The sequence below is a fragment of the Sphaerodactylus townsendi genome, linkage group LG04 (genome assembly GCF_021028975.2).
Source record: "Sphaerodactylus townsendi isolate TG3544 linkage group LG04, MPM_Stown_v2.3, whole genome shotgun sequence".
NCBI lineage: Eukaryota > Metazoa > Chordata > Lepidosauria > Squamata > Sphaerodactylidae > Sphaerodactylus > Sphaerodactylus townsendi.
The window spans coordinates 87970520-87989564 of NC_059428.1; the positions used below are offsets into that span (position 1 = coordinate 87970520).

Consider the following 19045-nt stretch of genomic DNA (forward strand, 5'->3'; position numbering starts at 1 on the left):
GACTTCTGCTTTTGGCGGGATCGTGGGAAGGGAGTGCCTCTCGAGTGGTTCTGCCTTCTGCTGGCCCTAGCTAATGTAGGTAAGAAGATAAAGATGAGAATTGAAGACAGGTGTGAATAGAAAAGGAGAATGAAGGAGGAGCGTAAAGAAATAGCGGAGCCAAACGCTATAGCTGCTCTCCCTAGCTAGGCAGGAAAGTATCTGGAGCCAAGCTGGAGGAGGAGCCAGGGACAGGAAATTGAAAAATTAGACCTGCCTCCCTAACAGAAGGTTGAGAAACACCCACTTGAGATGGACTCCGCCCCCAGGAGAATGAAGAAGGGGAAAAAAGAAATGGAGGGGGGAAAGAAAGGAAAATCTGTTGAACATAGCTTTTATTGCCACTAACAGATGCAAAAAATTCTAATGCTGTTTATGCTTGTCTCCATGGTCTGTAGCAGATTCCTAAACCAACTGTACTTTTTAAAAACAGAATGAGTACAGCTATAGCTGCACAACTTTTTTGTTCCTTTTAGGTTATTTATTTATTTATTTGTTCGATTTATAGGCCGCCTCACCCCCGAAGGGCTCGATTGTCACCCGCACATTAGTAAATGGTGCCCCAAAGAACAGTCACTTACCAAGTACAGTTTTCCATTTTATAACAAAATTTCTTCAGTTATGCAACAATTCACTGAGTTTGGGGCATTTTTGTACCCAATTAGATTAAATGTGCTTGGGGATAAAAGAAAATACCCTATCAGAATTTAGCTGGCCCATATTGTTCTCGATGCCGCTCTGTGTTTTCTCCCCACCAAACATATTTTGTTTGAAATTATTCTGAAAGGAGGCTTTGTGTTTCAAATTGAGGCAGGCTAGTGGGAACGACACTTCTCAGGAGACCTTAGAGCTCTCAAGGTCTCCTGGGAAGTGTTGTTCCCATCAGGTCGTTTTCAGCCTCAAGTGAACAGGCCACTTTTTCCAACCTCCACTTTCAGGATGAACTAAAGTAAGTGTGGAGTGGGCTGTGGGGGAGGGGATTTTCTGTCCGCCTACCCCAGGTGCGCTCTCAGTGCAATGCCCCCCTGCCCCGGTAGTTCCACCTCTGTACCCTATAAATTTGTCCCCCAATGCTCAAGAGAAGCATTTTTAAATAAGTGGGAAAGATACAGCCCCTGCTGAAAACTGATGACTCTCCTGATAGCCTGGAGAACATCTACCTCACCACAGAGAGACACATATTTTCACATCATGTAGAAGTGTGTTTTCAGGTTCTGGATATCTGGGTATTGTAAAACAAAATGTCTTCTACCACTACTTTTCTTTCTAAATTGTGAGACATTTTAGTATGCCAAACTACACTGGAATGTGGATTGGGCTGTAAATATTTCACAGATTACAAAAAGATTTTTCAGAGTTTTGCTAAAATGTTAACCACATCAATATCACAACAAGCAGAATTTTTTTTTCAATGAGTAATAAATCCAGGAAACTATATGTTAACTTAAAACTACTATGCTATAAGCAGCCTTTTGAAGAATAGCGAGTCCTACTGGGTATGTAGTGGCCACTCTATATAATATAGTCAAGTAATCACTTGATCAGATGATCAAAACAAAGAACACTTTTAAAAGTATTAAAATGGCACAACTCATGCCTAGACATCTTTGCTCTGAAGTCTTCTCCTTGAATTAATCCAACAACACACCAAGTAACTGACACTAACTACACCAAGATCAAATGAATCATCCTTGTATTATTCATCTCAAAATGTTCTGTCTGGCTTAAGCAAATGTGTCTTAATTAGTAAATCTGGCTAACCATCTAGAGAGCCTGTGGAGACTAGACTAAGCAGGATACCAATCTGAAAATAATTCTGAATTATCAATAGAAGAATGGCTCATAAGCAGTGTTGCCTTCTCCAACAGAAGCAAAAGTAACCCTATTAAAGGCATGCACAGAACTGAAACTTTTATAGAAGCAAGAGAGTTTATATTGAGACCATCTATGGAAAAGCAACCCTTTCAGATGCTCTCATGCATCCCTTTTTTTTCTGCACAAAGCAATACTTACCTCGTTGATGCTGATCTCAGCTTCCACATACTGCAGGCCTTTCTGAAGTATGGAGATGAGGGCAGCAGGTGGCACTAGTGTTCCATTGATGTTGGACTGGCTAATATGACTCTCTATTCCAAATGTAAAGGCTGAATGGGAGAAACCTGAAAGCAGGAAGGGAAGCCATGATATGAAATCTGAACACTTCTTAATGTGACACAAGTACTAAATAAAGGGCTGCTTAAAATTGTGACATGCCAACACAAATATATCAGATTCACCAGATTGGATCAGATGGTCACAGAGAAATTTGCCCTCTCAACTTTAATTTGTGAAAATACTTTGCAGAAAAGGTGCCACTGGGGAAAATAGTTTGTAATGAGCAAACAGACAAACAAAACCCAATTAAAACATCCTTATACTTTCTTTTAAACAACAGAAATATGGTTTTAAGCTTTTCTCAGTGCCCCGTTTGTAGTCATCTGCCAAAGGCACAGTTTCAATTCAGTACCTGAAGATTGTTCACACACAAAAAAGAAAAGCAAAACATAATGATTCTGCCCAAACCTTTCATTAATCTGACATGCAGAGCATAACTATTTAAACAAAGGAAAACCAAACACTCCCTCCCCAAGGCAGGCTTTCTACAGTCACTATTTATTTATGCATCTATTGATCACATTATTACACCATCCTTCCTCTAAGAAGGGTGGCAAATATCATTCCCTCTTCCTTCATTTCCCCCCTCACATGACTCATTGAAACAAAACAGGATTTGAAATGAATGAGACTTCAGAGTATATGATTTATTCCAGGGTAGCAAGTGAACACCATGTCAGGTAGATATGAGCTGGATCTGAACCTATGTATCTCTAGTCTTAAATTAATAATCCAACCACTATTCCCACCAGTTCTTTGTGTAGAAACAACAAACTAAACTGTACCACATGTAGATGTAATGCTGTCAGTCTGCTTACTGGTGTGGTTGCTAGGTGGATGAGACAGGTAGAGGTGTCTACCAGAATGTATGTGTTAAGTGATGTCACGTTGCTTTTGACCACTGATGTTGTCCAAAATGTTCTATCGTTAACAGCCTACCCCAGCTTCTGCAGATAGAAGACCATGGGTTATTTATACAGAGTCAACCCATCTTATGATGGGTCTTCCTGTTGCTTCAACTTTTCCCACCATTATTATCTTTTCTAGTGACTCTTGTATTGTCATCATCATACAATCAAAGTACAATAGCCTCAGTTTAGTCATTTTAGCTTCTAGGGAGAGTTCAGACTTGATTTGATCTTGACCTTTTTATTTATTTGATTTATATCCCGCCCTCTCCTTGCCGGGCTCAGTATGTGTTTGGTGATCCACAGTATCTGTAACACTCTCTTCCAATACCACATTTCAAAAAATTCTTTCTTGCTGGTTCAGCTTCCATACTTACACATTTATATTTATTCTTGAAAATATATACTATATTTATTGTTTAAGACACACACACACACACACTGGTTAACTGCCAACACACACACACACACACACACACACACACACACACACACACACACACACACACACACACACACACACACACACACACACACCATAATTTATATATGAGAGTGCTGGGGCATGGGGCCAGAAAGAGAGAACATATTTGACCAGATAGAGCAGGGGTAGGGAACCTGCGGCTCTCCAGATGTTCAGGAACTACAATTCCCATCAGCCTCTGTCAGCATGGCCAATTGGCCATGCTGGTAGGGGCTGATGGGAATTGTAGTTCCTGAACATCTGGAGAGCCGCAGGTTCCCTACCCCTGAGATAGAGGCTTAGAGGCTTAGGAACAGGGAGGCCATTTATCTAGCTGAGGACACCCCACACTCAAAAAAACAGGTTTGGTTTTATAGCTTGACCTTGGCAATATTTTGATTTCGAACACACTGCTTTGAAAAAAAAAGTGTGACATAATGTAAAATGAAGTACAACTGGAAAAAAAAGAGTAACTGAAAACTGGAATGTCATTTGGTTGTTAAAAACTGTAGCCAACTGAAGATGTAGGCAGGAGAAACATATGGGTGTCATTCATTATTTCCAGAAACTGGTCTTGGAGAAGGCCTGAAATGCATTAGCTTAGCTGCTTCCCAAACAAGTCAAAAGAAGCTGCAAACAAGTCAAAAGAAGCTGGCACTGAGGAGAGAAATCTAATCAGCACCCTACCCATTTCTTCAGCCCTGAATAGCTTCAACTGCTCGCAACGTTTTGCCAAATAAGAAGGTATTTCCACTGACCAAAATATCTTCCACTGAATATCAGAATCTTGGGAGTGCTTTCTAAGATAGGGGTGGGAGGCAGATGATGTATCCTTGGAAATAGTTTTCCAATTCAACTTTTTCTTTTAATGGTAATGACAGATCAGTTAGTAGATGCCTAACAAGAAACATATTTCTAAAACCTTTTCACAGCTGTTCATAATGAAGATGAAGTAAGTATTTTGAAGAGATACATTTACTTTTCATGCCTGCGACACGAAGATAGTATAGTTTTTCTTCCCTTAAAAGAAATATATTTCTCTAACTACGAAGCTGTCTAAGCATTATGGTGGCTTTAAAAATGGGAATTCAGCATTTGTCGAGATTATATCTCAGACGTATACATATGGATACTTGTAAACACATAGACTTTATGGATGGGAATTATTCAAAAATATATTTAACAATAAGCCAGGTTTTAATCCAAGCAGAACACCTGCATTCTGTTTCCCACCCCCCATCTGGTCCTGAGCACTGAAAGAAGATAGCTGGCTACATTTCCCAAGAGTGGTTTTCTCAAAGTCTACCTATTTAGTCATTGTTAGTGTTTACTATACTCTCTTCCACTGAATGACATAAGTAAAACTTTAAATTCATCTGCCGCTTGTTCCTGAAATTTTTTTTATGGTAGAATGCTCCTCGAGGGTCCTAGTACCTGCCTTGTTCTATAGGAAAGGGAAAGAACAAAGAGTTAGTGAGGAGAACCTGCGGAAGGGGCAAGCCAGTTTGTGGGGAGGCTCTTTGTGTGGGAGCCAGCCCAACGAAGGGGGAAATTTTCAGCAGAGGGGAAGGCCAGTGGACCGACGCACCCGAGTCGCCAGCACATTTTCTTCCATGAGTTTTCTTCGTGAAGCAAGTAGCTGGGGTGCAGGGACGACTGCCCACACATGGGGAGGTGACTCAGGCACATGCACGAGTGAATAGATGCTCAGGAGGATAGCCCGCCCACCCCCCCTCCGGCAAGAGACAGGATGGCAGCACTACTGCTATGAGGCTGAACGTTTGGTATGGATGTAGGAAGTCTTGCCAAACTATAACAATAGGAGATCCTACAGCTTTGAGCTTAAGCCAGCTGGTGTGTGTGTGTGTGTGTGTGTGTGTGCGTGCGTGCGTGTGTGTGTGCGCGCGCGCATGTGGAGCAAGCATGCTGACAGAGCAGAGTTTTTCCCTCCAACCTATTTTCCCAACAACCAATCTGCTACTTATCACTCATTCAGATTCCACAGTAGCTTTCAGATACCTTAGCCTATTTCTCAGATCAACCTCCCGTTCAAGGGTGTTATGAAAATAAGCACACTTTACATATTTATCTTGCTTCAATCTATTCACATAGGCCTGAATGCTTACCAAAAAAAAAAAAGATACTGCCCTAAGCTGTTTGAAGGGAGGGCAAGATAAAAACGTTATAAATAGGGTTGCTACTTTTTCCGCTCCTTTCACTACTTCTACCCTGTACCTTTTGACAACAGCCACAAGAGCAAACATGGTTCTCCCCGAATGCCACCGCCAACATTCCACAAGCAAACAGCCAGTGCTTCCTTTCTCCCTCCCCTCTCGCCCTGTGACAGCCAAGAAGGGCGACTGAGGCCATCAGCAACCACCTCTTCCTGCAACAGAAGAACGGAATAGGCTGCCTGCTGCGCGGGCTTCCATAACAGAATGCTCTTCCAAGCAGGGAAGGAATGCAAAATGGCAAGGGCAGCTACAGCTTCGGCACTCACTCTGCCACACCAGGCTCTTCAGCCCCCGATCCCTTCTCCCAGCTACCTTAGGCGCTATCTTGCCTCAGGCATCCATCCCTTGACATAGACATTTGGTACTATTTTTACCTGCAGAACTTCCACTTCCACTGCATCACAACTGACCACACTTAGATCTTTTGGTGGAAAACACTATGGTGACTTTTCTAAATTTGCCCAAGGCAATGTACCAGCATTAATTACCTAAAAGATTATACCAAATTGACACTATGACCATCATAACAGGATTTAAAAGGGGCTGCATTCTTGAGGAATTGTAAGCAAGATCAACTTGGGCATTGAATCCATAAACCCCTTCTTCTTCCTCTTGCACTTACATCTTCCCTTGCGGGAAATGTTCTAAGTAACATCCCTTCCTCCTTCTCCAGTCTTATGTCTCTGCATCTAAATATGAACAAAGGAAGAACCATGTATACTGCTGTTATCTCAGGAGAAAGGATGGGATAAAAGTATGATAAATATGTCATAGTCTTTATTCTTCCTTTTGTTGTAAGGAGCAGAGGGCACCATTGGTTTCCTCCCTGACATCTCCTCACAACTGCTTTGCTACATAGATTAGTCTCAAAATCAACCAACGAGCTGCATGACCCAGTGAGGATTTGAGCCCTGATCTCCTAAGCCCTCATCTACTATCACACAACCTTCCCCATTCCAACTGCATAAAGGGAGACAAGAAATCTTCTCCCTTCCTCTCATGCATGAGATTCTCCGGCAATTTTCCAGGACAACTCTGGCAACTTAACCACTCCTCTTGTCTATTATTAAACTCCAGCAAGGTCAAAGTTCTTCAGTTCTTCTAATCGTAGCAGCCTGGGAGACTTTGATGCACCACATTTAAAAATAAAAAATAAATAAAAGGGAATGAGGTGAGGTATATGACTTTCTGGTTGATAACCTTAATGGAGTCAAACCATATAAAAATTCTCCAAAGAAAGAAGTCCTAACATCTGAACTGCATTGTCAAGCTCACTAGTATGATTAATTTAGCCGCAAATAATCCCTACCAAGCGCCAGTAACACTTTTGTCTGGCCAGTGTCTGCTCAATGGAGCCTTTAATTAATATAAAGAATGGAATAAAGGCACTTACACAGCAGTTTCAATCAATATAGTTGAAACAATAAATATGAGTGTGTTTTGAAATGCCATTAGTTTTAAAAACTTGGTGCGGAGTACTAATCCATGTATTTAGTAGATGGCCCTACGCACACTATGATTGTTCAGCCTTAACTCCCTTTTCTCATTTATGACATATGTAATCAATACATTATTATATCATTTTAAAGATGAGAGCTAGTGTGTTAACTAGTTATTTCCAGAATTCCCAGAATTGCATCCTGTATTACATGTTAGACCTGAAGAAAAACAATAGACCTGCTTCCAATAACTGTATGTGTGTAAGAACAGTTGTACCTTTTTATTTTGGCAACATTTCCTATAGGCAACTGTTGAGAATCTGGCAGAATTTAGGACTCAGCAGGAACGCACTTTACAAACTTCAATAAGTTAAGAAAGGATCTTTTGATTAGCCTTATTTAGGCTTTTGACAAACCCACTTGCTGGTGACAGAACTGTACAAGAAGAAACATTATAAAGCAACCATTTTACTTACTTTGTTTTAAGTCACTGTAACATTTGAAATGAACAACATCAGGATGTTTTTTCTTCCAAGCTATGTATGCAGGCCAACAAAATATAAAATCTTTTTCTATGGTTGTGCACAAAGCAGACCCCTCTTTAAGCACATGAACATTATCTTTCAAATTGTTCCTTGGGGAAAAGTTTAACCGAGGTAATGGAGACAATACCCAGGTTCATTTTTAAAGCAAGGAAAATCATATTTAGCAGATTTTGCCCTAAGCGGTGCTCTGTAGTCAGTCATAACAACCACCTAAAAATAGCAGCCATGAATAGGCCGTCACTGTTGACATACTGTAATGAGCTAGCAAAGCTTTCAAACACTGAAATTCTTCACAGATGGACACTGTAGCTTTTTTCCCAGCAGCCCAAACCTTAAAGACTCATCTTACTCTTCCACAGTGCAAGCAACCTTCCTTGGATATTTAAGTCTTTCCAAAAGCATGTGTCAGTAACTTCCAAAATTACTAACTACTAGGAAAAAGTGTAGTTCAGAAATACTGTCTGCTTCTAAAATATTCTGCATGTCTAATATTCAGATTTCAGGGTAGCCAGTTTCTTATCTGCAGAAAAAAATATATCTAGGAAGAAGCAAATAAACTATATTTCCATCCATATGAATAATTCAAAACTTTTGCTTCTTTTAAGATAGCCAGGTTTCAAATCCAAGTTCTATCAAAAGACACATGGGAATTTTAATATTGATTCCATATACTGTAAACTGACAATTAACTGGAAGATCTGGAATTGTATAGTCACTTTCCAAAATAATATATTTAAGAGTATATGCCCTGGCTTAACTCATGCATCACAACCTTGGCACATCTGGAAATGCTATTACACTAAGCAGGGTAGGACAATTTGTCTCTCAACAAGATCAAATATCTCCAAATATTTTGTGAAGCAAACACAGATATTACAATATTATGAACAACAAAGGGTAACTCTTCACATATTTAATTCCACTTCCTACTTCCTTTCAAATAAATATGATTGCCTATTTTGTATTTCCATGTAATAATGCAAGTGATTCATTTCAGGTCATTTTTTATTTAAGCTGGTCCCATGCTGCTATCACCTACACAAGAAAACCAGCTTCTGTGTGCAGTAATAAAGCTATGTGTGCTGCTATATATTTAATAATAAAACAAAGTTATTGGGAGACTCTTTATACTTCTCCTGCATCTTGTTCAGTTTGATCCCAAAAAAGCAATACATTATTCTGGGGAAAATCTAACTGAATCACATATTTCCTTTTAAATAGTAATACGCATAAACTTTTTTTAAAAAACTGCTCTCGGTGGGTAAAAAACAGCCATGCACTGTACTCTTTGTGCAGTTTGCAAAACAACACTGGCAATACTGTTTTGCTAAAGCTGTTTCAAGGAATACAATACATTTTTATAATAAAAAGTTACCTGACTCCTGGAGATAGCGATACACCAAAAAATTCACTTCGTCACTGGTTATGCTCATCTTAACCCCACCTCAATATGATGAGGTGTGCCAGAAGTGTGATCCACGCTCTGTTGAAAAAGGAAAAGTGACACATTTGTAATATCAACATTTACATTGAAACTCATGCTTTTGAAGGAAAATGGTTTTCTATGCTCACACATTCATTTACATTTGCTCTGCAGATGAAGTTCAGCAATATGAAGTGACTATAAAAATCTGAAGCACACATATCCTTTTTAGTGTTCAGCAGAACCATAAAATCCTTTCTTGATTTCTAGAGTTAGGCAAATGAGCATTTAAAATTTTGAAAGAGCTCATGCATTCTTAAATGGGTTTGTTACAATACTATGCAGCTATTGCAAAGGAAGCAAGCAAGCAAGCAAGCAGGACCTGGCAAAATAGGAAGAGGTGTATCTAAACAAAATGGTGCCTGGAGCAAGAACTAAAATGGCACAGGCTGGGTCCCTCCAAATTTGCTCCCTCCCCTCAAATTGTGCCCTTACTTCCATGTGCCCGGTGTCTCCTGTGGGCCCGGTGCCTGGCGTGCCCAAAGCAAGTGAGTGCAGCCCGGAGGGAGCTGCTGAGAGGACCCAGCTAGTGCTTGGCACCCCCCAAGTTACTAGATGGCACAAGCCCACGTGACTAGATAACACCACATGTCCCTGTGGATGGTACACCTGTGAAAATAAGCCTTGGATTTCAAGCACTTGCTAGAGAGGAAGATCGATTGTTCCAACCTGCCTTTAATATTTTGCACTATTCAGTCATGGTTTTCCCCCTTCGTTCCTAATGCTTACGATTCAAGCACATTGAGAGCCACCCAAGATATGGTGCAGGAATTCCATAGTACATATCTCTCATGGTTGCTTTTAAAGGAATGAAAGTAGCCTCAGAGTGCCAGTTTAGAATGGCGGTGGGGATTAGCATGGGGCTGATTTTCTGGCAACATTCATCCTGACTTCAGCTGATCAGTAAAAAAGATACTGTATGGCTACATCAAGTACATTTCCATGGTACACAAAAAGATGGGAGAGCGCAAGGAGCTATGCAGTGCTTTTATTTCACCACTCAAATATAATTCACCAACAATGATTTTCCACCAGCAGTTCTATAATCACTATAAATGATTACTCCTTTCCCAAGTATTAATTGTAGTTGTAGTAATTTGTAGCTCATACAATACCTAACCCTCTCATGTAATGTTGTGGTCTCAATCCAAATCTGGGAATCCTCTGTGGCTGATTTCAGCCCTTTGAAAACCATGGAAGATGCTTATAGGTGATCTTTGGCACATCTGGGTACCCCTCATATTACATTTTAACAGTCCAAATCGCATACCTTTCCCGTTATTTACACCTTGGACTTGCTCAGGTAAACATGAAAATGTAACAAAAAAAATCATATGCGCACATTAAAGAGCAAACAGCAGCAAAATATTTAGAACAAAATTTTGAAGAAGCATGTATCTTTGCTTATTCAACAACATGGGATAGTAACTGTGGTAAAACAGACTCACATTGTTCTATCTTCACTAAAGCACCAATAATGCTACTTATTACTTCTGTACAGCCTGCAAACCATGTTGCTATGCCAGTTATTTGGTGGGGGCGGAGATGAGAGACTAAGTAAGAGTAATACCACGAGGACAGACACACACACACGTGGCCAGCTTTTCCTACTTGACTGGTAATTAACTATTCTTACTCCAGGAAGGGAAGTAGTCACAGACATGCCTGATTTGCATTTACTAATATTAACAAGTTTCCTGTGTACAAATCAAATAATTCTCTAACTTAACGTAATACTTTTTTAAGGAAGGTTTTTCCAGTTGATCAGACCAGTAGCATTTTGCCATCCAACTTTTTTTCTTAATGCATTTTATAATCAAATCATGATTTTGAACTATTATGGGGAAATGGTCATATTTATTGGCCTTTGCAGCAATGATCACTTTCCTGCTCCCGTTTTCAACCTCTGTAGTTCTGACACCCATAGTGTACTTTGTGATTAAAATGAAGATTAAAACTGCATTAAACTACAGAATAATAAGTTGATCCAAGCAAGTTCTCTGCTAAATATCTGGCATGTCTGTCTTTTTTTTTTTTTTTGGGGGGGGGGGGGCGGCAACCAGTTTAGCCTTTGCCCACTGAAATTCAAATTCAGCCATTCATGTTGCTTAGAGTAGCCTGTGTTGCTTTCAGTCAGCTATGCTCATCTGCAGGTTTCCCCAAAGCTGAAGGTCATGCACAAGTGTAGCGGGTGTCTCTGCATTATTTATGTGAACAGTTCTTTGGAGCTATGCAGTGCTTTTATTTCACCACTCAAATATAATTCATCAACAATGATTTTCCACCAGCAGTTCTATAATCACTATAAATGATTACTCCTTTCCCAAGTATTAATTGTAGTTGTAGTAATTTGTAGCTCATACAATATCTAAATCCCCTTTATTTTTCCTTGAGAAAAAATTATATTGTCTTACTCCCATTAGAAATTCTGCCTTGTTTGGAAGGAAACTCTGATGATGTCCTAATTAATACTAGGATTTAAACAAAGGTCTAAAAATGTAGAAATCATGGCCAACATTTAACAATATAAAAAAGGAACAGCTTTTATTCAACAGAACAGAATGATTCAAAGTGGAATAGATACCTTACATTACCATAAATGACAGAAAAAAATAATTTTCAATGGAAAGTAACAGTTGTCACAATATCATAACATGACCTTAGCTGCATTAGTTCAGTCACTGAATCAGAGTGCTAATTTTAACAAAATCTATGATCCTGTTCTATCTTTAGAAGATGTAAAGGCAGCTAACATAAAAAACACAAATTCTAAAATCTCTTTCCACACAAACTCTCACATCCCACAACCAGTGGTGGGATCCAAAAAATTTAGTAATAGGTTCCCATGGTGGTGGGATTCAAACTGTGGCGTAGCGCCAATGGGGCTGGGCGTGGCACAACGGGGGTGTGACCAGGCATTATGGGGGGCGGGGCATTCCTGGGCGGGGCTGTGGCAAGGACGCAGCCGCCAAGTGCCTCGGGTCCTTGGGAGAGAAACGAATGCACGCAGGCGCAGGCTGCCACGCGCGCCAGTGCACCTCCTGCTAGACTGCTTCAAGTTCTGCGCGCTACTGCTGAGAGGAGGGGCGTAACTAAGGCAAAAATCACGTGGCAAAATCACCCATTAGTAACCCCCTCTCGGCACACACAAATAATTAGTAACCTACTCTCGGGAACCTGTGAGAACCTGCTGGATCCCACCTCTGCCCACAACCCACCCACCCCTCCTAACACATTTGGTCAGGGGAACAAAGTGAACTTGAAGTGTTCATCCTTCAGGAGATTGGGAAGGAATTTTTAATGTCAGTTCTAATTAGCTAGTATATTGGATGTTTTAACTCACCCCACAGCATGTTCCTTCTCCTGAATGGCAATTTTGTACACTGACTATATTTCTTGAACTTAGACTGATTATTTTTCTGGTTTTGGTGAATATACCAGCATTGGTATAGAAAATCACGACCTTTAGGTAGCTTTCCTGTTTCCCTCAGCTGAAATGCATAAATGGAAGTCATTCACATAGCTGGGAAGGCTATGTGACATTGCTATCTATGCTATTGGAAGAACAGTACAAAAAAAATTGCAAGTCCCCAATGGAGACCATTCTTCGCCCTGCCTGGTCTCAGCATCACCATGACAGATTTCTTGCCTACAATACATGTTATCCAACTCAACACATCTGGAGTTCTGTTTGTGGAATAGAATATTTCTACTTCCCTCTTTCTACAGCATTCCTCCAAATGCTGATTCAAGGTTCAGAAATTGCCCAGGATCAAGCTGGCCCCAATGCTTGACATTCCAGTGGGAAGGCTGAATTGCTGAAAATTGATCTCTCTTCCACCAATCAAAAACAGCAATTGGGTCCAACCTAAAGGCTGCAGAGTAAATGGAATGATTTACCAGAATGTGTATGTTACAATAGACAGATCTTGGGACAAGGAAGATTCTGTGAGTGGATAATGATCTTTTGAATTGTTGTGGACTATGTCCACAGCTGGTTTCAACAAATCATTTTTGCACAGTTTTATCATTCAACAAGACATTCCACTGATGCAACATGTTACACTGGGGCCAACCAAAAGTGATTAATACATTACTAATACGATGTAGGAAAGTGCAAGTATAGCTTTTATAGTTGGTAACTTTATTTATTTAAATATGTGTTTTATAGCTGCCACTCAGTCATACGATCCATTTTCCTTCTTCCAGAAAGAAAGCTTTGTTAAGTTAATTAGGAGCCACTGTGGCTGTAAAACTACTTAACCGCACGTACTTCTATAATACCAAAAACTCTACATCACAGCCATTTGTTCTTTTCTCTTATTTAAATCACCTAAAACTCTAGATATATAAATGCATGTTGTCTAGCCAGTGAACAAGATTTTCTTTGACATAAATAATCTGAGTATATCTTCATATACACTATGATCGACTCATAAATCACCATATATTTGTTCATTGCACTTATTCTTCTGCATGTATTATTAGTATCAAATATAGACAAGGTTTCTTACTTTCAAAATCAATCAAAGATTTCGGGCTAGTGAAGACAACATCATTATGATGAGCAACAGAAAACGGGGATTTCAGTCCATAGATTTTTACATATCCAGACTTCCATAAATACCTATCAACCAGTAAGCATTAAAGTAGACATTATTCTGTGAACAGCTTTACCAGTCAACCACACTACACCTCATAAACTACTCTTCCTCACAATAGGTAGCAGGTTTATTAGACTATGATCCAGAAATGGGCCTTTCCATTTCAACTTTCCATTTGTACATACATGCACACAGTCTATGAATAGTAATGGGAGAAGGATAATAAGCATGTAGGAACTTTTAATTGTGTACTGCCTCCATCATTATTACTCAAGGTTACCCTGGCTTCCAAACTGTATGCTAGGAAATCCTTGAGCTCCTTGATCAGGAGTTCCTCAGAATAGGGCAGTGCAGCAAATCAGATTCTTTGAAGACTGCTTCACTACATCTATTGATGTGAATCCTCATGAGAAAGCTTAGGCGTTCCTTGGTGCACCCTAAGAAAATGCAACAACCCTGGCTACTGAATAGTTACCCTGGCTATTGAATATGACCCCAAAGTATGTGACATGCCCAGCTGCTTCTCAGCAGACAACTTGAGATTAAAAGGATCTTTCAAGCTGAAGAGTTGAAAACAATTCTCTATGAGCGACAGAAAACCTCGCAATTTTCTAGTCAATATTAATAGGATCTACATATAACAAATGATGTGATAAACTGTGTCCGGGTGCGGGGGTAACCCCGACCCCCTCCCCGGCCTTGGGCCCCGCCCCGCAACCGCGACCGGGAGACGACTCACCGGCGGCGCAGGAGGCTGCTGCACAAGAGCCGCCGCGCCGCCGGCTCCAGGGACCGCCCGCCTCCTCTTCCGACGGGCGGGGCAGGGGGAGGCTCCGCCAGCCAGGAGCGGCACATTGGTCGACCGGCGAGGAAGCCGGCTGATGCAGAGCGGCACGTGGGTCGGTCGGCGGGGAAGCCGGCCGACGAAGAGCCCTGCCGCCGCGGCGGCCAGCTGAGCCCTCTCGGGCTGATTAGGGGCGGCGGCAGGGAGACAAGAGGCGGGGAGGCGGGGTTTTCGAGCTCCGCGTTAAGGGGCGAGGGATTAAGAAGGAGGAGGTCGGAGGGAGAAGGAAGAGTGGACGGGAAGGAGGGAAGGAGTGGGAGCGTGTGCTGGGGAGGAGAGCTGGAAAGAGTTGGGAATAGGGAAGGGAAAGGCCTGGAGGAGAACAATCCAGAGAGGGAGGAGGAAAAGAGATCAGAGAGCAAGGACAGGGAGGAGAGGAGTGACGGCAGGCAGGGAGAGGTGCCCAAAGCCAGGAGAGAGAGGGAGAACAGAGCTGGGCAGGGCCGGGAGGCTTCCCTGCTCGCCTGGCCTAGAGGGCTGCAGACCCTGAGTTACCTGTGGGTGGCCGGGGCATCCTGTGGCTGAGACGGCTGTCTCAGTTAGTCCACTCCCCGGAGAACGGGAGTGAGGCCGGCGAATCCAGCTGCCGGGCAGGGGAAGGTGGGTTGGCAACCGGGGTCCCGGAGGGGACCCCGCCCCGGGCGCAGGACAAAGTGGATGAAGGAAACAAGATAAATAATACAGGAAGTACAGAGGGAAAGAGCACACATGTCCAATTTTCCATAGAAACCCAAGGAATTCTTATACTTAGAATGTAAATATACTAGAAATGTTAGCAACAGATAACTTTTTTTCAGATTTAAGAGTTAAGTGAGACTCCACTTGACTTCAGGAAACATGTCTCAGTTACCAAACACTATGATAAAGCTCAATCTACTGCTTCAGATAACACGGGTGTATAATCTTTCTTCTTTTCCTTCACCTCAAAGTATATTAGAATGCTTGGTTTATTTTTCAGTGCTCAGCTGGTTTGCTTAATGGCATCATCCTCCAGAATTTAAGGTCTGAAAATGCAAGTAGATCTGTTCCAATTCCCTCTGCTCCATGGTGAAAAGAGTTTTTGCTATATTGATCTTTTCTTCTTGGCACTTTGCTAAGCTAAAAAATCCCCCTTAATTAGTGCGACTGTGTTGTATCTACTTCATGACCTAGTTCTAAGAGAGATGAGAACTCTGGTGATTTCCTTTTCTTTAAAAAAATACTGAGCTTTCATGTTTTTATATACACATTCTATTAAGTAATCAGGGGTGGGACAGGGAGAAATTATATCAAAAATTAATGTAGGCCTCCTATAACTGAAGATAAACAAGAAAAATCAGCAGCATCTGTGAAGATGATTTTGGTCTATTACAACAATGGTGGATAAATGTGAAAAATACTTTCCTGGAATAACCTACTTACATATTATTATAAATTTACCTTGTGTACTTTAAATGATTTATACAACACTATCAGACTTTGATATAAACAAATAAAGTTCCCCTGAGTGGGGCCTATGGTGACAGACCCAGAGAGGGTTATCAGAATTCAGTAGTGACATCTTGCTGTGTGTTAAACACAGAACTTACACATGCACCTGCACTTCTTATTTTTAAAAAGCAGACAACCAAGTGACGCATTTAACAACTGCTAACTGATTCACCACTTGGTTAAGTGAATCACGCTACAGAGATTAATTCTGAAGAATGGAACTAGCTGTTATCTCAATAAATGTGTACTGGAAATTGTTGTTTCTTGATATAACTAGCAGCAAAGCCATTGCAGGGGAGATGCAATGGGCCCTAGCAAAAGGTGGAAGAGCTGAAGCATTTTCCCCCACAATGGGCTTTAGTGGGGCCATAGCAGTGATGTAGGTAAAGATTTTTATGGGGGGGCACCACTGGGGGCATTGCCACACCTCCCCAAGCCCCGCCCCCAGTCTCAGTGCTTATAAAAGCAGCTCTCCGAGGCCAGGGATGGCAAACTCCCCTGGGCATAGCTAGCGGAAATGGAGCCTGGTGCAAAATCTGAGTTTTGCGGGGGGGCCCCCATGGGGGGCTGCTGTGATGCTGGAATCCACCCCCAATCAGCATCACTATCAATGGTGTTTAAACTAGAGAGCCCAGATTCTCCTTTTAAATCCACCTTAAAGGGAGGATCTGGGGTCCCCAGTTAAAACAACATTGAAAGTGATGCTGTTTTTGGGTGGATTATCCATCACCCTGAAACAGCATCGCTTTCAATGTTCAAACTGGGGATCTCAGATTCTCCCTTTAACTCCATGCCAAAGGGGGTGGATTTAAAAGCAGAATCTGGGGATATTTGGGTGTGCCTGCTGTCAGGGGTGCAATTGTTAAGCTAACAGCACAAAACTTTAAGGATATCTTTAGGAGATTCTCCTGATGATACCACCCAGGTTTGGTGAAGTTTGGTTCAGAAGGTCCAAAGTTATGGACCCTCAAAGGTGTAGCCCCCATCTCCTATTAGCTCCCATTGGAAACAATGGGGAATGGGGGCATCCCTTTTGGGAGTCCATAACTTTGGACCCCCTGAACCAAACCTCACCAAACCTGGGTGGTATCATCAGGAGAGTCTCCCAACAAATCCCTGAAATTTTGGTGCTAGTAGCCTAAAAACTGCGCCCCCTGCTGGTCAATTTCTTTTTAAAAATACCAAAAAATCCACAAACGGGAGGCGATCTTCTGACATGTAATGGGGGGGTGAACCCGAGAACCCCCCTTACCTACATCCTTAGGCCATAGCACCCCCCTTGCTTGCAGCACAATGGTGAGGTGGGGGGGTTGCTGGGCCCTCCATGGGCCTGACATTGCTTTTGGGGGTGGGAGGATGAGGCACGGGGGGGAGGGGCGGCGAGGGGGAAGTTAACCTACAATTTTTAAAGATATCCAATTAATGGGGCGTTGTGGGGTTTCCGGGCTGTTTGGCCATGTTCCAGTAGCATTTTCTCCTGACATTTCACCTGCATCTGTGGCTGGCATCTTCAGATGATCTGATGGTAGTAAAGTGAGTATATATACCTGTGGAATGTCCAGGGTAGGAGAAAGAACCATTTGCATTGGTTAACAAATGTAAAAGGTGCAATTAGCAAGTATGATTTCCCTGAGTTGAGTGTAATCCACCCATTTTAGCATATGTACGTAACAATGAACTTGAATAATCAATTAGTGAGGGTATCTGTATAGTAGTTGCTTGGCATTTTAATCCATTTGATTGCTTCCTGCCTGGATACATCCTGTGTCTGGGTGGCGTTCACTAACCATTGTCTTGATTCTTAAGTACTGGTTTTTAAGTACTGGTAGCCAAATTTTGTTCATCTTCATGGTTTCTTCCTTTCTGTTGAAATTTTCCATGTGCTTGTGGATTCTCTGTGTAGTCTGACATAGTGGTTGTCAGAGTGGTTCAGAATTTCTGTGTTTTCAAATAACATTGTGTGTCCAGCTTGGTTTATCATGTGTTCTGCTATTGCTTATTTTTCCAGCTGAATTGGTCTGCAATGCCTTTCATGTACTTTGATTTGTGTCTGGGCGCTGTGTTTCCTATGGTTCCTATGTAACTTGTCCACAGCTGCACATTATGCAGTAGTCTCCTGCAGAGGTTAGAACAGGGGTCTGCAACCCACAGCTCCGGAGCCGTATGCGGCTCTTTCAGCCTTATACTGCTGCTCCGCGTGGCCTGGAGGTCGGAGGGTAGTGTGGGCATGTCCCTCTCCAGCGCTGCACCAAGGAAAGGTGACTGGATGGGCCAAACTGGAGGTGGCTCCCGTATGTGGCGCGGAGCGGGGGTACTTCGCTTCCGCTGTCCCTTCCATTCACCTCTCCTTCCAGCTGTTACTGGAGGATCTGCAGGAGCACATGCCCACACTGCCCTCCTCACCCCTAGAGGTTTGGAGGGGTAGCTGTATGCAGTCCCTCCAGAGCAGCCACCCCCCCCTGCCATCCCTGCAGACGCCATCCCCGCTCTCCTCCACAGAGCAGGCGGGTGCCTGCTCCGTCAGGCAGAGGGGGTTTCCCTGCCCGGCGCCACTGCCTCCCACAGCGCAAGAGGTGGCGGCACTAGGCAGGCCGTGGACGCCATCCCCCCTCTGCCCCACCTGTCGGGCAGAGGGGTTTTCCCTGCCCGGCGCCACTGCCTCCCAGAACTGGAAGGAAAGGTGAGTGGAGGGGCCGAACCAGAGGCGGCTCGGTAGATCTTGGGGCCGTGGAAAATGGGTCCAAATGGCTCTTTGGGTGGTAAAGGTTGCCGACCCATGGGTTATAAGATCCCTTTTATCCTTTGCTGAACATAGCATTTGTTGAATTTTCTTAGTGGGTCTGTAGATTGTTGGAGATTATG

General features: G+C 42.4%; 1 protein-coding gene across 1 annotated transcript in view; it reads right to left on the reverse strand.

Moving 5' to 3' along the window:
* TBL1X (transducin beta like 1 X-linked) overlaps positions 1-19045 on the reverse strand; it is a 169878-nt gene that overhangs the window by 30801 nt on the left and 120032 nt on the right. Inside the window, 2 exon segments of the mRNA XM_048493434.1 lie at positions 2053-2198; positions 9158-9265. Of these exon segments, the coding sequence (XP_048349391.1) occupies positions 2053-2198; positions 9158-9215 (204 nt within the window). The 5' untranslated portion in view covers positions 9216-9265.